Here is a 15578-nt window from a genome sequence, read left to right as displayed (position 1 = left end):
ATATACAGGTGCTGTGGGGAAGGGAAGGAGGTAAAATGGGGGGATGGAGAGGGGGACAAGGGGGAGAGGAAGGAAGGGGCTCAGTCTGGGAAGGCCTCCTGGAGGAGGTGAGCTCTCAGTAGGGCCTTGAAGAGAGGAAGAGAGTTAGCTTGGCGGATGGGCAGAGGGAGGGCATTCCAGGCCCGGGGGATGACGTGGGCCAGGGGTCGATGGCGGGACAGGCGAGAACGAGGCACGGTGAGGAGATTAGCGGCAGAGGAGCGGAGGGTGTGGGGTGGGCTGTAGAAGGAGAGAAGGGAGGTGAGGTAGGAGGGGGCGAGGTGATGGAGACCCTTGAAGCTGAGGGTGAGGAGTTTCTGCCTGATGCGCAGATTGATTGGTAGCCACTGGAGATTATTCAAATCAGTATTATTCAAATCAAGGGATAGAAAATGGGAGTCTAAAGCTTGCTTAGTGTGTTCCTTCCTCTATCACCTCTACTGCTGACGTGCTAAGGAATCTTCCCTAATTCCCTGTCTCCAGCCCCTATCTTTTTCTGGCCATACTCCACTCCGTGGAAGTAACTTTATTTTTTTTAAAAGCACACACAAAACCCCACTCTGTAGGGTCCTTTCTTAGTTGATGAGGGAAGGATTGAAAAGACTCATTTTGTTTTATTTTAAAGTAAAATGCTGCTGCTGAGAAGCAACATGGCTCAGTGGAAAGAGCAAGGGCTTGGGAGTCAGAGGTCATGGGTTCAAATTCCCACTCCGCCACTTGTCAGCTGTGTGGCTTTGGGCAAGTCACTTCACTTCTCTGTGCCTCAGTTACCTCATCTGGAAAATGAAGATTAAGATTGTGAGCCCCACATGGGGCAACCTGATCACCTTGTATCCTCCCCAGCACTTAGAACAATGCTTTGCACATAGTAAGTGCTTAACAAATGCCAAGATTATTATTAGTATTATTTATAATCCAACACTCTCTGTGGCAAACTGAAGTCTGGCCTTTTCGCTTTTCTTAAGTTTTACCAGCACTATGCTTATCTTCCAGGAACATGGGCTCAAACCACTAACCAATTGCATGATTCTTGTCCTGTCTCTAGTCTGTAAATTCGTCATGGGCAGGGAACGTGTCTACCAACTCTGTTGTATTGCACTCTTCTAAATGCTCTAGTACACTGTTCTACACACAGTAAATGCTCAATAAATACCATTGATTGATTGATTGAAGTAAAATGATTATGGAGTGCCAGGGCCTAGAGAGCCCATCAGAAAGGCCAAGGAAAAGCAGCTGAATTAATAGTATCAGAAAAGGAAAAGATCAAGCACTTCAGTATTGGGAAATATTAAAAAAAAGGGGTAACCTTTATAAGTCTGACTCTTAGCTACTACTAAAGAAAAACTGGCAGGGCCTTTTTTGACTTCTTGGGTTTTTTCCATTGACTTGCTATGTTATGAATCAGAACAGGGCTGTCAGGCCTCATGCTAATTATGTTGGAGGGATTGGCGTCAGGCCTGAAATATTTAATCCCAGGAACTATTCATGTTTAAATATAGCAACAGAGACCAATGATAGGCTAAATTTGACCTAGGTATCAGGAGATGAGGGAAGGTATTTACTTTGGAGATGTATTCCAAAATCAATAAATGGGTTCATTTTTACCATGGATTAAATTTTTTCCAGAATAAAGTTTGAAAATTGGAGCGAGATGGTTGGACTGTCACATAAACTGAAATCAACAGTTTTGAAGTTCCATGGATTCAAGCTCTCCAAAGGCCAGGACAGAGCTAGTTGAGAGCACATTAGGGCTGACTTAGGGACTCAGGGAAGCAGATGGCGAGGAGGTGGTGAGTGAGAGAAAGGATGTGGCATGGGGGAGGAGTTTCTTCAATTCATCACTGGTGAATGCTTGGAGTCAGAGAGTGCAGCTGGGACCGCGTGGGTGTGGGTGATAAATGAAACTTTCCATTATTTTATTTGGTAGTCAGATGATGATTTTTGACCCCAAGGGCAAAAATGCTATTTTTCTTCCCATTTTAATGCACTTCTGGGTTCAAAAAAGGGCCTCTGACGAGGTATATTTTCAATTTTTAGCTAGTGCAATTTTAGAACTACGAAGTAGATAGGGAATCTAATCTTTAAGAAGATACAGCTCAAAAACCTATATCTGTAATCTGCTGGAAATACAGAGATAGTGAATTTGATGTTTAAGTACATGGAGCAATGTTCTAAAATAGTGCTAAAGTATCTGGTGAAATCAATTCTACCAGAGACAGTTTTTTTTTCCTATCTTAATCTAAGCATCACTTTATTTATTTTCCCAATAAGATATTGGGAAAAAAAGGGACTATCTCTGTGAAACCTCTGCTTATAAATTTTGCAGATAGCTGGAACTCCATGGATCCATTTCCATGCCATTTAAGAAGTAGACACATTTTGGTGTGTAGTCACAAACAAAATATTAAAGGTAATTTTCTGTCAATTGGTGCGTTCTTTTTTTACTTGAAACTGGCATATCCTGAGGGGAGATCATTTGCTCAGATTGGTAATTTAGTGATGTACCAGCCACCTGTTCTGGACAAAAAAAAAATCTAAGACATCTTAAGAGTGCAATAAAAGAGCAAAAGCCTTTGCTGTTGCTGTTGAGGTAAATATGCCCTTTAGCCGGTGTTATCCCCTTTCCCTTCCCTCTCTAAATCTAAAGATAGGAAAAGGACAAAGGGGATAAAGGAGAATACTTAGAAAACTTTATTTTTGTGATTACATAAAATGGAATCCTACAGATAGAGTAATCCTTCAATGCAGTGCTCTGATTTGAGAACAGTTTTACAGGAACCAATCCATAGTATTTATGAGTACCTATTTGGGTGTAGAGCACCGCATTAAGCATTTAGAAGCATATAACGGGATTAGTAGGCATGATCACTCTCTCCAGGCAGACCAACACTCGCCCCATCTTCAAACCCATAATTCAAATTAAATCTCCTCCAGGAAGCTTTTCTGGACTATGTTCTCGGCTGCCACATTATTTTCCTTGCTGATGCTTCTCCAATGCAGCTAGCCCCACTGACTAGTAATAATAATAATAATTATGGTATTTGTTAAGTGCTTACTATGTGCGAAGCATTGTTTGAAGAACTGGGGTAGATACAAGGTAATCAGGTTGTCCCACGTGGGGCTCATAGTCTTAATCCCCATTTTCCAGATGAGGTAACTGAGGCACAGAGAAGTTAAGTAGCTTGTCCAAGGTCACACAGCAGACAAGTGGCAGAGTTTGGATTAAAACCCACATCCTCTGGCTCCCAAGCCTGTGCTCTTTCCACTAAGCCACACTGCTTCTCAAACACTTAGGTAACTTCCCTCCCTGGCCAACAACACTCATACTTAGTTGCTTCACCTATTTTAATGCCTGAATCCCCTAATTGACTATAAGGACCATGAGAGCAGGGGTTGCATCTACCAAAGTACTGTACTCCCCCACATACTTAGTGCAGTGCTATGCACAAAGTAAGCACTCAATAAATACCATATATTAATTGACTGATTTATCCCTGAGAAAAGGGATTTTACAGTCCAGCAAGGAAGACAGACACAAAAATAAATGCTATTACTGCTAATACTAATAATGGTATTTATTAAGTGATAATTTTTTGCCAAGCACTGTACTACGTGTTGGGGTAGATATAAGATGATCAGGTCTCTCCTTGGGCTCACAGTCTAAGTAAAAAGGAGAACAGGTACTGAATCCCTATATGGCAGATGAGGAAACTGAGGCAAAGAGAAGTTAAATGACTTGCTCAAAGTCACACAGCAGGAAAGTGGCAGAGCTGGGATTTACTCATCCATTCAATCATATTTATTGAGTGCTTACTGTGTGCACAGCACTGTACCAAGTGCTTTGAAAGTGCAATTCAGCAATAAAGAGAGACAATCCCTGCCCACAACAGGCTTACGGTCTATAATGGGGGAGCCAGATATCAAAACAAGTAAACAGGCATCAACCCAAATAAATAAAATCATAGGTACATATACATCAAAACAAGTAAACAGGCATCAACATAAATAAATAGAATTGTAGATATGTACATATATACACAAGTGCTGTGGGGCAAGGAGAGGGGGGTTGAGCAAAGGGAGCGAGTTGGGGTGAAGCAGAGGTGAGGGGGAGCTGAGGAAAAGGAAGGCCTCTTGGAGAAGGTGAGCCTTCAGTAGGGCTTTGAAGGGGGAAGCGTGATTGGCAGATTTGAAGAGGGAGGTTGTTCCAGGCCAGAGGTAGGTCGTAGGCCAGGGATTGACGGTGGGACAGGCGAGAATGAGACACAGTGAGAAGGTTAGCACCAGAGGAGCAGAGAGTGTGGGCTGGGATGTAAAAGGAGACAAGGGAAGTGAGGTAAGAACGGGCCAGGTGATGGAGAGCTTTGAAGCCAATAGTGAGGAGTTTTTGTTTGATTTGGAGATTGATAGGCAATCACTGGAAGTTTCTGAGGAATGGGTGACATGCCCAGAATGTTTCTGTGGAATGATAATCTGGGCAGCAGAGTGAAGTATGGACTGAAGTGGGGAGAGACAGGAGGTTAGGAGGTCAGAAAGGAGGCTGATGCAGTAATCCAGGTTCTTTAACTCCCAGGCCTGTGCTCTTTCCACTAGGCCACGTCCAGTAAGAGGTAGGAAGAAGCAATATAGCAAAAACATAGTATATAATAATAATAACATGCTATTTGGCACATGCAGAATGGGGGTTTGTAATTCCTTAGTGTAATTCCTAATAACACTAAGGGGCCAAAATGGCAACTGGGGGAGAATGGGGATACAGGTTGGGATATAAATTAATCAGTAATTGTCTCCTGGAACCACGGTCTGAGAAAGCCATTGAAGATAAGGATAGCAGTGATCTCCTGGATGTGAAGGGCTGAGGAATCACAAGCAGGGTGGTGTGAGCAAGGGAAACTTTGGGATTCTTCATACCATCAACTCAAAGCAGTTTAAAAACAATGACAGCATTAACCCCAGTAACAGTCCTCTTTAAGCTCCAACAAATACCCAGACTATCACTGATTCTATAAAAAATGAGTACAGATGAGGGGAGGCCTTCTTGCCAAATCCTAGAGGGGTACCTATTAGAAGATGCTCCTGTATGGGAAATAGTCTAGAAAAAAGCCCAGGTGCCCAAAGTAAGTGACTGTGTAAATGAATCTGCAATTGGTTGCCTGTTGCTACTGCCTACACTCTCCTTTAGGCCTGCTTTTTCATGTGTTCTTCCTCCATTTTCCCACTACCTCTTTATCTCCTTATTACTTCAATTCTATACCTGACACTCTATCAATAAGTGATTAGGTTTTGAGAGTGTGGACTTAAATTCCTTGTAACAGTGGATATAGAAAGCCAGTAAATTAAATCCATGCATATCCTCGACTTCCTCCTTTCAAAGCCTCCTTAAATAGTCATCTCCTTTGGGAGGAATTTCCCGAGGAGAATCTCTCCACCTTCCTAGTCATGCTTTCTAAGCAACCAGCTCTGCTGAATTTTTCTGTTGTTAACAATAAAATGAATAACTGTGGTTTGTGTTAAATGCCCTAGGCGGCTACAAGTTAATCAGCTCGGACAGAGTTCCTGTTGTATTGTTGTCTCCCAAGTGCTTAGCACAGTCCTCTGCAAACAGTAAGCTCTCAATAAATACCACCGATTGAAAATAGGGAACTTGAGTTTGCAGGGCCACCTTAAAACCGAATGCTTATGTTAGTCTCTTCTGAACTGAAAAATAGCATGTCTTTTTTATGATACTTACATCATTTACTGTAGTTTACGCATTTTACAAAAATGCTCCCTTTTCTCCAGAGAGAACTAGCCAGAATATTGATACAGCATCCATTAATTAGGAAACTGTTATTACATTAATCAATCAATCAATGATATTTATTGAGCACTTACTATGTGCAGAGGACTGTGCTAAGTGCTAGTCAATCCAAACCATCTACAATCTGCACCCAGAGACAGGTACAAAATGAGATGGAAAATTTAGGGAGGAGGGGAAGAGAAAGAAAGCTCTGATTGATACATAACCATTAATGTTATGTTAAGAGAAGCAGCATGGCTCAGTAGAGAAGCAGTGTGGCTCAGTAGCAAGAGCAAGGGGTTTGGAGTCAGAGGTCATGGGTTCAAATCCTGGCTCTGCTAATTGTCAGTTGTGTGACTTTGGGCAAGTCACTTCACTTCTCTGTGCCTCAGTGACCTCATCTGTCAAATGGGGATTAAAACTGTGAGCCCACCGTGGGACAACCTGATCACCTTGTAACCTCCCCACCGCTTAGAACAGTGCTCTGCATATAGTAAGCACTTAATAAATGCCATTATTGTTATTATTAATGATCAAATTCTTAAAAAAAGATTAATCCATCAACAAACATTTCTCAAAATTACTAGGAAAATACATAACTGCAGTCTTACTGTTCATTTTCAAGTTTTATTGAGATTTGCATTTTAAGAGTATACACACAGCTATGTGCTAAGAATGTTAAACATAATCATTGGTTCGGACTCTTTAACTCTTGATTCAATCATGATTTCTAACTTTACAAAACGCTTTCAAAATTGATGATTTGTAGGATCGATTAAAGAAGCAAATTGAAGCATAGTTTACTTAGTTGACTAAAGGTCATATAAACTCACTTCCAACATTTTAGTGCAAACAGTTGACAGTATTTGTAAAATGACCTAATGGAAAATTGGCAAAATGCTGTGGGCAGGACAGCAGACAACAGACAAGAACCATAAACTAAAGAAAAGCATGTGAAAAGCAATTCAACATAGGCATCTATTGACAATTCTTTAAAGAGAATTAGGAAAAGAATTATATACTATACCCTCCTTGTAAGGCTCTTATCCATAATTTAGGCTCTTAACCATAATTTAGCTCATCTGGATAACTACTAGATTTTTAATCCCAATCTGCAAAATGTGTAGTCTGAGTCAGGTTTTATTCAAATTTCCAACTCTCTAATCTAACAATAAATAATAGTCTTTTGTGATAATGCCCATGCACAATTTGCACTGGATCAGCACTCTTACCCAGCCAATTATTCAGGGAAAATAATTCAAATTCAGCTTTGTCATCTAAGTATGTTTAAAAATAAGAAGTCTATAGCTCAGTGTGCTACAGGATCATTTTCACGATACACATCATATTTACTAACATACTATAACCTCAATAGGTGCAAATTTCATTTTTAGGTTTAATAAAATTAGTAAAAACATACAAAAAATTTTATAAAATCACATAATTAAAAATGTGGATGGTTCTTCTTGTTTGTATGTTATGCTTTATACCTGGAAATCTAGGAGTAATATGGACATTTCAGTGCAGATTTTCCCAACTTCATGGCATATTCGGGACATTGGAAAGCACTTAGTACAGTGCTCTGCACACAGTAAGAATTCAATAAATACCATTGATTGATTGCAAATAAAAGCACAGGAACCCTCAATTTTTTCCCAATCTCTCAGCACTCTACAACTGTCACTCTAATTCACTGTAGATTTTTGACAGCTTTATCACACATTCTGGACATTGTAAATGGAAGCATGGGAATCCTTAATTCTTCCAATCTCTCAGCACTCTACCACTGTTATTCTAATTCAATTACATAAATGTTCACACTACGACAGCAATAGTAACCGCCACCACTGACTCCTCAGCATAAGTAAAGCACTTACTGCAGAAGAAATCTATTGAAATTCACACATATCTTAGAAATCTGTCTGCAATGATCTAACCACAACTTGAACAAATACATTTTAAAAAAACAAATCATCTTTTAAACAATATTTTCACTATTTTGATAGACCATGTAAAATACTTAGGACACCCAATTCTGACCATTAACCATTTTCTCAAAATAAATCAAAATCTTTACTTGATATTATTACAGCTATAATTTCCCCACAGGGTATAAACATAGCTTAGCAATGACAAGCATTAAAAATTCCCTTTTAATTTATTAAATCCATATTAAATTTAAAAATTTAATAAAATGAACAGATATCAAGAAAGAAGAAACAACTTAGAAATGAGGGGTTTCATTATTGAACATGTCTAATAAAAGTAACTTCTAAATGATTTCCATATTTTGCTACTTTAGTTTGAATATATTTTTAATATTGGTAAAAATGAATCTACCATATTTTCTTGTCAAAAATAGGGTTATTTTGCCAAGATTATGCAGCAACTCTTAAAAATCATTAGAAGTCCCACTTTCCTTCTATAAACTGGTTGCCTGAGTTTTCAGTATGTGAAAAGTGAAGTAAAATCCCCATTTCCCTGCAATCACCAAGGTACAGATTTTGGCTGTTTTATCCCTTCAGTTCTCAAAATAGTTTCTCAATTCACACAAAATCAATATCAATCAAGCAGTGCATTTACTGAGCACTTAATATGTGCAGAGCACATTTATGTGTATGTATGTAGATACATATATATTATATACATATGAATATATATATATAAAATCAACATACCCAAAGATATCTAGAAAACCTGCACAGTAAAGGTGTTTAAAACATAAAATCACCAGATTTTACTTAACAGAAGCATGTCCAGAAGTACAGAGAGTATAGTTGATATCGACCTGTGCCACATTTCAAAATGATGCAGAAATCTTTTTTCGTGATCATAAAGCATCACCTAAAGACTAATGAGGCTGGACAGAAAGCACATCACGAACACACCTAGTGCTTGTTGTGAAGAGGCAAATTCAAATAAAGAAACGACATACAATACACAACAACCCAAACACAACCTTCTAATGACCGTGTACCATTTCCCCTCATAGATGTTGAGTAAAAACCGTATCTTAAAACAATTATTTATGGTCTAAATTAGCTACTCAAAAAAACAAGTTTCTTTCAGAAGGCAAAAATGCTTACTTGTTCTGGGAAGCATTCTCCCTCTTCTACTGCCATTTTCTGAGGCCAAGTTTGAAACCTGATAGCGCAATTAGTTTACACTATGGACATAGCATCACAGCTAAAAATATCTGTCTTGAGAAATAAAAAGTTGTTTTTCCCTCTAGAAACGAAGCTGTGGCATGCCTTTTGCGTTAACTATTTGTTGCAGAAACGACAGGCACTCGCTTGAAAAGTTTTACAACTCTGACAAACAATACAGTGTCTCCCACAATTCCAGGCTGACGGACCATATTTGTAAGCGCCAATCATTCTCTGTATATGTAACCATGATATGTGGAATGCCAAAAATAGCAATGCAATCAGCTGGTTGGGTTACTACCGCTGCTTGGAACCACTCATGAAACCAGCTTTTGTCACTCTGCTTATCAGTTCTTTCCCCTGGAGTGCAAACCATTTCGGACTTCTAAAGGCAACAATAACACTATTTTATCCTCTGGTCATTTGAAATCTGTGATGTGTGCTTGTTCCCTACAGCTCGGTCACTTTCTGCTTAATTAGATTTACTTGAAAAGGGATTCTAAAAGGTTAAACAACATTTAAACCTGGAGCTATTCTTTAAAGTTTCTGATGTATTTCAAGCTGGGTTAGGGTTGCAAATGAACACTGCAGAAGATGAAAATCTAAATAAACTAGATTTTTGTCATTAAAATTCATGCAGTGGTATTACAAAGAAATATTTCTGGTATCAAAGAAAATCTCAATTGCCCAGTGAGACAGCAGATCAGCTCAGGTTATCTTGTGAATGTAGCATGGGGAGAGCTCAGGAGGCAAATGATTAACTTACATTTTAGGTTGCCTAGAAGTGCCTGTTTATGTTGGCATTCTGTTGGCTTGGATTCTGATTTTTTCATATTTAGGTCATTTCAGATTCAGGGAGAAATCAATCAGTCAGTCAATTGATGGTATTTACTGTGTACTTACTGTGTGCAGAGCACAGTCCTAAGTGCTTGGGCAAATACAATAGAGTTGGTAGGTACTTCACCAGCCCAAAATGAGGGAGCACCTTGACACCCTGGAGAGAAGCAGCTGCCCTAGTGGATAGAACACGGGCCTAGGAGTTAGAAGGATCTGGGTTCTAATCCCAGCTGCACTACCTGTCTGTTATGTGACCTTGGACAAGTCATTTCACTTCTCACTTTACCTCATCTGTAAAATGGGGATTAAGATTGTGAGCCCGATGTGGGACAGGGACTGTGTCCAACCCAATTTGCTTATAATCCAGTGCTTAGTAGAGTGCCTGGCATAAAGTAAGCACTTAACAAATACCAAAATTATTACTATTATTATTAATATTACCAAAATCACCCACAGTTTCATGTGGGATAATGTGCAATGCCATGCTACTGCCAGAAAGGGTTTTAATAAACTCTTTATTAGAAGGTGTGGTGAAAAATGAATACTAGAGGTGAGTGATTTGTCTCTTACATACTGAGCGACCCTAGGTCATTTTTCTTAATTTATCTGTGGCAGTTTTGGTAATGGGATTTAAGAACTTCTTACATAGACAGCACTGTACAAAATTCTGGAAAAAGGTAAAGGGTATAGCAGCGGGTCGAAACAATGTTTGATCCACAGCAGGGAAGATGATCAAGTGTTTTAAAACCAATGGTGGAGTTTCTGTTTGATGCAAAGGCAGATAGGCAACCACTGAAGGCTCTTGAGGAGTGAGGAGACATGGACTGAACATTTTTTAGAAAAATGATCTAGGCAGCAGAGTGAATAATAATGATAGCATTTGTTAAGCACTTACTATGTGCCAAGCACTATTCTATGAATTGGGGTGGGGAGAGAGAAGAGGCAGAAAGGTCAGTGAGGAGGCAGATGCAGTAATCAAGAATGGCTAGGATTAATGGTTTGATCAGTGTAGTAGCAGTTTAGACGGAGAGAAAAGGGTATATTTTAGCGGTGTTGTGAAGGTAGATGAAAGGATTTTGTGAGGGATGGAATATGTGGGTTAAATCGCCAAGATCCGCCCTTTCCTCTCCATCCAAACCTCACCTCAAAAGATTCGTCCTTTTCTCTCCATCCAAACTGCTACCTTGTTGGTACAATCTCTCATCCTATCCCAACTGGATTACTGCATCAGCCTCCTTTCTAATCTCCCAACCTCCTGTCTCTCCCCACTTCAGTCTATACTTCACTCTGCTGCCCGGATTATCTTTGTACAGAAATGCTCTGGGCATGTCACTCCCCTCCTCAAACATCTCCAGTGGTTGCCTGTCAACATACGAATCAGGCAAAAACTCCTCATTCTCGGCTTCAAGACTCTCCATCACCTTGCCCCCTCCTACCTCACCTCTCTTCTCTCCTTCTACAGCTCAGCCCACACTCTCCGCTCCTCTGTCACTAACCTCCTCACTGTGCCTCATTCTCGCCTGTCCTGCCGTCGACTCCCAGCCCATGTCCTTCCCCTGGCATGGAATGCCCTCCCTCCACACATCTGCCAAATTAGTTCTCTTCCTCCCTTCAACGCCCTACTTAGAGCTCACCTCCTCCAGGAGGCCTTCCAGACTGAGCCCCCTTTTTCCTCTCCTCCTCCCCCCACTCCCCCCTACCCCCTTCCCCTCCCCACAGCACTTGCATATATTTGTACAGATTTATTACTCTATTTATTTTACTTGTACATATTTACTACTCTATTTTGTTAATGATGTGCATATAGCTATAATTCTATTTATTCTGATGGTTTTGACCCCTGTCTACATGTTTTGTTTTCTGTCTCCCCCTTCTAGACTATGAGCCCGTTGTTGGGTAGGGACCGTCTCTATATGTTGCCGACTTGTACTTCCCAAGTGCTTGGTACAGTGCTCTGCACACAGTAAGCACTCAATAAATACAATCGAATGCATGAATGAATGAATGAGAGATTGGGAGATTGTAACACCAAGATTACGGGCTTGTGAGATAGGGAGGATAATGGTATTGCCAACAGTGATAGGAAAGACTAGGGGGGAGCAGGGTTTGGGTGGGAAGATAAGGAGTTTCGTTTTGGACATTTTGAGTTTGACGGGAGGATAGGACATCCAGGTTAGAGACACCCTGAAGGCAGAAAGAAAGGCAAGCACTTTAGCAAATAATTGCTGGTGCTTCAGAATTACAAAATCAAGGGGCTACAAGAAACCTTAACTATCAACAAGATTTTATACAAGCATTTATCTTATTTAGTAAGAGCTTCCCATATAACTCATTTCATAGGAAACTTAATGACAAAGGGCTCTTCCTTCCTGCTTTAATTTAATCCATTTTGTTTTTTTTAAATAGCACACTTCTCACAGACACTGCAGCTGCGAAAGGAGATGTGGGGAGAGTGATTTTGTGCTGACTGTAAAGAAAGCTGGCTTTGCCTCCTATGTGGCATTTGTATTTACTAGGAGCATACAGGGAGCATAAACATACAGTTGATCTTTTCTGCTCAGGGATTTTTTCCTTTAAGATTTGTGTTTCCTGTATTATCTTTCTTTTCTTGAAATGTCAATTCCTCTCCTTTCTCTGGTTCTGGAGAAAGAATAACTTCTCATTCATTTCTGCAGCAGCCCTCTGGCACAGATCTTGTGCCCTGAAACCTTCATTCGATCAAACAATCATCAGTGGTATTTATTGAGTGCTGAAAGTTTGCAATATTTGTTTGGGGAAACATCGGGCATCAAGTACAGATTAGGATCAGGAGCAAATAGGACCTGACATTGCTCTCTCATTCTCACTTGTGTCACCTTGACTCAAGGGTCCAGATATCAGATCATATCAAACTCTGGAGTAACTATGATGAATTTGCCTTCAATGAATCCATTCCTGGAGATAAAGGAGATTGGGGCAGAAGGACAGCATAAAATAAGGATATGTGATTAATGATTGATTAGGTACCCAGGCAAGAAAACACTTACTGTGGTCAAGAAGAATTTTGGTAAATTCATGGGCAGCAGGTCTATGCAGGACATTTACAAGGAAAGACTGGGATGTTCAATGGTGCATCTATGGTGTCGACTTCAAAAGGGCAACCTTCACATGGTTTCTCCACTTTCAAGGACAGAATATTGGGCAAGGTGGGTCACAAAACTATTTCAGGAAAGCATCTATAAAATTTTTATTTTGCTCTACAAGGAAATTGGAAACACAGATTAAGAAACAGTAGAGGAAGGGAGAAGTGTATTATTTTACTTGTACATATTTACTATTCTATTTATTTTGTTAATGATGTGCATATAGCTATAATTGTATTTGTTCTGACGATTTTGACACCTGTTTACATGTTTTGTTTTGTTGTCCATCTCCCCCTTCTAGACTGTGAGCCCACTGTTGTTGGGTAGGGACTGTCTAAATATGTTACCGACTTGTATTTCCCAAGCGCTTAGCACAGTGCTCTGCACACAGTAAGTGCTCAATAAATACAACTGAATGAATGGATGAGAGGAGAGAGATAGAAAGTAAGAGGCTCACCCAAAAGGAATGTCATTGAGTGTCTGAGATCATGTCAAAGCACTAAGGTTCTGATGAATAACAGATTTGAGTTTCAAGCCAGGGAAACTTCAAAGCAGCTCCAATGTCCCATAATTCTCTCACTCCAAAGCAACCTTGTTTACACAAAACAAAGGACTCTCAACCAATTAGTATTTGTTATATTTATGCTTGAGTTCCCATTCAGATTCCAACAAGGTTCCAGGAATCCTGTGTCTCACTAAGCATTTCCAACACATGTTCCTGACAGAACCCCTGCTAGATTGGCTGGAAATTGGAAGAACCTGCCTCAGAATGCATTCATCTTTCTGTGAGAAGTGTTGTAGAATTCCAATGGAGGCCCTTTCTTTGCAGCACCTCTGAAGGCTCACTTGCAGAGATAATCTGGATATAACACAGTTGCAGTGTATATGAAACCCAGCAGTGATGTTTCATCAGTTCTAGACAGTTTCTATCATTTTCCTATATGTGTCTGACCTGGGAATTTGGCTTTAGCCCAATCAAGATGGATGAGAGAGAGCAGTTGCTGACTGACAGAGACATTAAGGGAAAAGTGGGGAAGGTAGCTTTGATTCTTCAAAGCTTAATTTTACTGTTGGGGATTTTAACTTCACAACCTTACAATTTAGAAGCAACATGGCCTTAGTAGAAAGAGCACAGGCCTGGGACTCAGAGGACCTGGGTTCTAATCCTGACTCTGCCATTGCCTGCTCTGTGACCTTGAAGAAGTCACTTATCTGTGCCTTGGTTTCCTCAACTGTAAAATAATAATAATAATTGTGGTATTTGTTAAGTGCTTACTATATGCCAGGCACTGTTCAAATTGCTGGGGTGGATACAAGCAAATCAGGTTGGATATGGTCCCTGTCCCACATGTGGCACACAACCTTAATCCCCATTTTACAAATAAGGTAACTGAGGCACAGAGAAGTGAAGTAACTTGCCCATGGTCACAGGGCAGACACATGAGAGAGATGGGATTACAACATAGATCTTTCTTACTCCCAGGCCCATGCTCTATCCGCTAGGCCATGCTGTTCTCCCCGCTATTTAAACTGTAAACCCCTTGTGGGATAGGGACTGTGTCCAACCTGATTAACCTGCATTTACTCCAGCACTTAGAACAGTGTTTGGCACATAGTTAGTGCTTAACAAATGCCATTAAAATAAAAAAGCTTTGAATCCACAGTGACTTCTGGATTCCTGGTATGTCATGACCAGATATACTTTCTTCTCTTAAGCTCATTGTGGGCAGGGAATGTGTCTGTTACACTGTACTCTCCCAAGTGCTCAGTACAGTGCTCTGCACACAGTAAGTGCTCAGTAAATGATTGATTGACTTCTTCATCTTAAAAATGGCATGAATGTTAGTTGATCATATGTTATAGTGCCTTCCATATGTTCTATTTAAATTTAAGAATAAAGCTGTCACTACGGGATCCTCGTTAAATGAAAACCAACCATGGGATTTCACACAGTAAGTGCGCAATACATAGGACTGAATGAATGATTTTCAGTTTGTTCTGGCTATATGGTAATCTATAGGTACTGATCTAGATTTCAATTTCTAACTTCTAGAGGTCAGTGGATTTGGCCAGAAGCAGGTCATTATTGACCTTAGAGGGGGCAGTTTCTGGGGACTGGAGAGGGTAGAAGCCAGAAGGCAGAGGGTCAAAGAGAGTATTGGAAGAGAGGAAGTGGAGGCAGTGGGTGAAAACAACTTGCTCGAGTAATTTGGAAAGGAATGGTAGAAGGGAGATGGAGCAATAACCAGAGGGATCCATGGGAAGTGTTTTTTTAGGAAAGGGGATGTACAAGCAGGTTCAAAAGCAGTGAGGAAGAAACCATTACAGATTGAGTGGTTGAAAATAATGGTCAGGGATGGAGGAATCAATCAATGATATTTATTGAGCACTTACTGGGTGCTGAGCAAATTACAGACATGAATGCCAGTGCTGTGGGGCTGAAGGTGGGGTGAATATAAAGTGCTTATGGGGTACAGATCCTAGTGCATAGGTGATGCAGAAGGGAAGGGAGTAGGGAAAATGTGGGTTAAATTGGGAAAGGTCTCACAGAGGAGGTAATAAAGCTTTGAAGGTGGGGAGAGTGTGGTCTCTCAGATATGAAGGGGGAGAGAGTTCAAGGCCAGCAGGAGGACATGGGTAAGGGGTCATTGGCGAAAG

At 40.4% G+C, this 15578-nt stretch overlaps 1 protein-coding gene across 23 annotated transcripts in view; it reads right to left on the bottom strand.

Annotated features, from left to right (window-relative positions):
* ANK3 (ankyrin 3) overlaps positions 1-15578 on the bottom strand; it is a 710530-nt gene that overhangs the window by 240332 nt on the left and 454620 nt on the right. The window contains exon 1 of one of the 23 annotated variants that reach the window (XM_038743741.1): positions 8902-9027. The exons of the other annotated variants lie outside the window; for them this stretch is intronic. Coding sequence (XP_038599669.1) covers positions 8902-8937 — 36 coding nt within the window. The 5' untranslated portion in view covers positions 8938-9027. Of the gene's footprint in view, positions 1-8901; positions 9028-15578 lie in introns of those variants that run through there. 23 annotated transcript variants of the gene reach the window in all.

Source organism: Tachyglossus aculeatus, chromosome 3 (assembly GCF_015852505.1).
Source record: "Tachyglossus aculeatus isolate mTacAcu1 chromosome 3, mTacAcu1.pri, whole genome shotgun sequence".
Classification (NCBI taxonomy): Eukaryota; Metazoa; Chordata; class Mammalia; order Monotremata; family Tachyglossidae; genus Tachyglossus; species Tachyglossus aculeatus.
The sequence above is the reverse complement of the archived record's forward strand: the minus strand, read 5'-3'. Positions and strand labels throughout refer to the sequence as shown.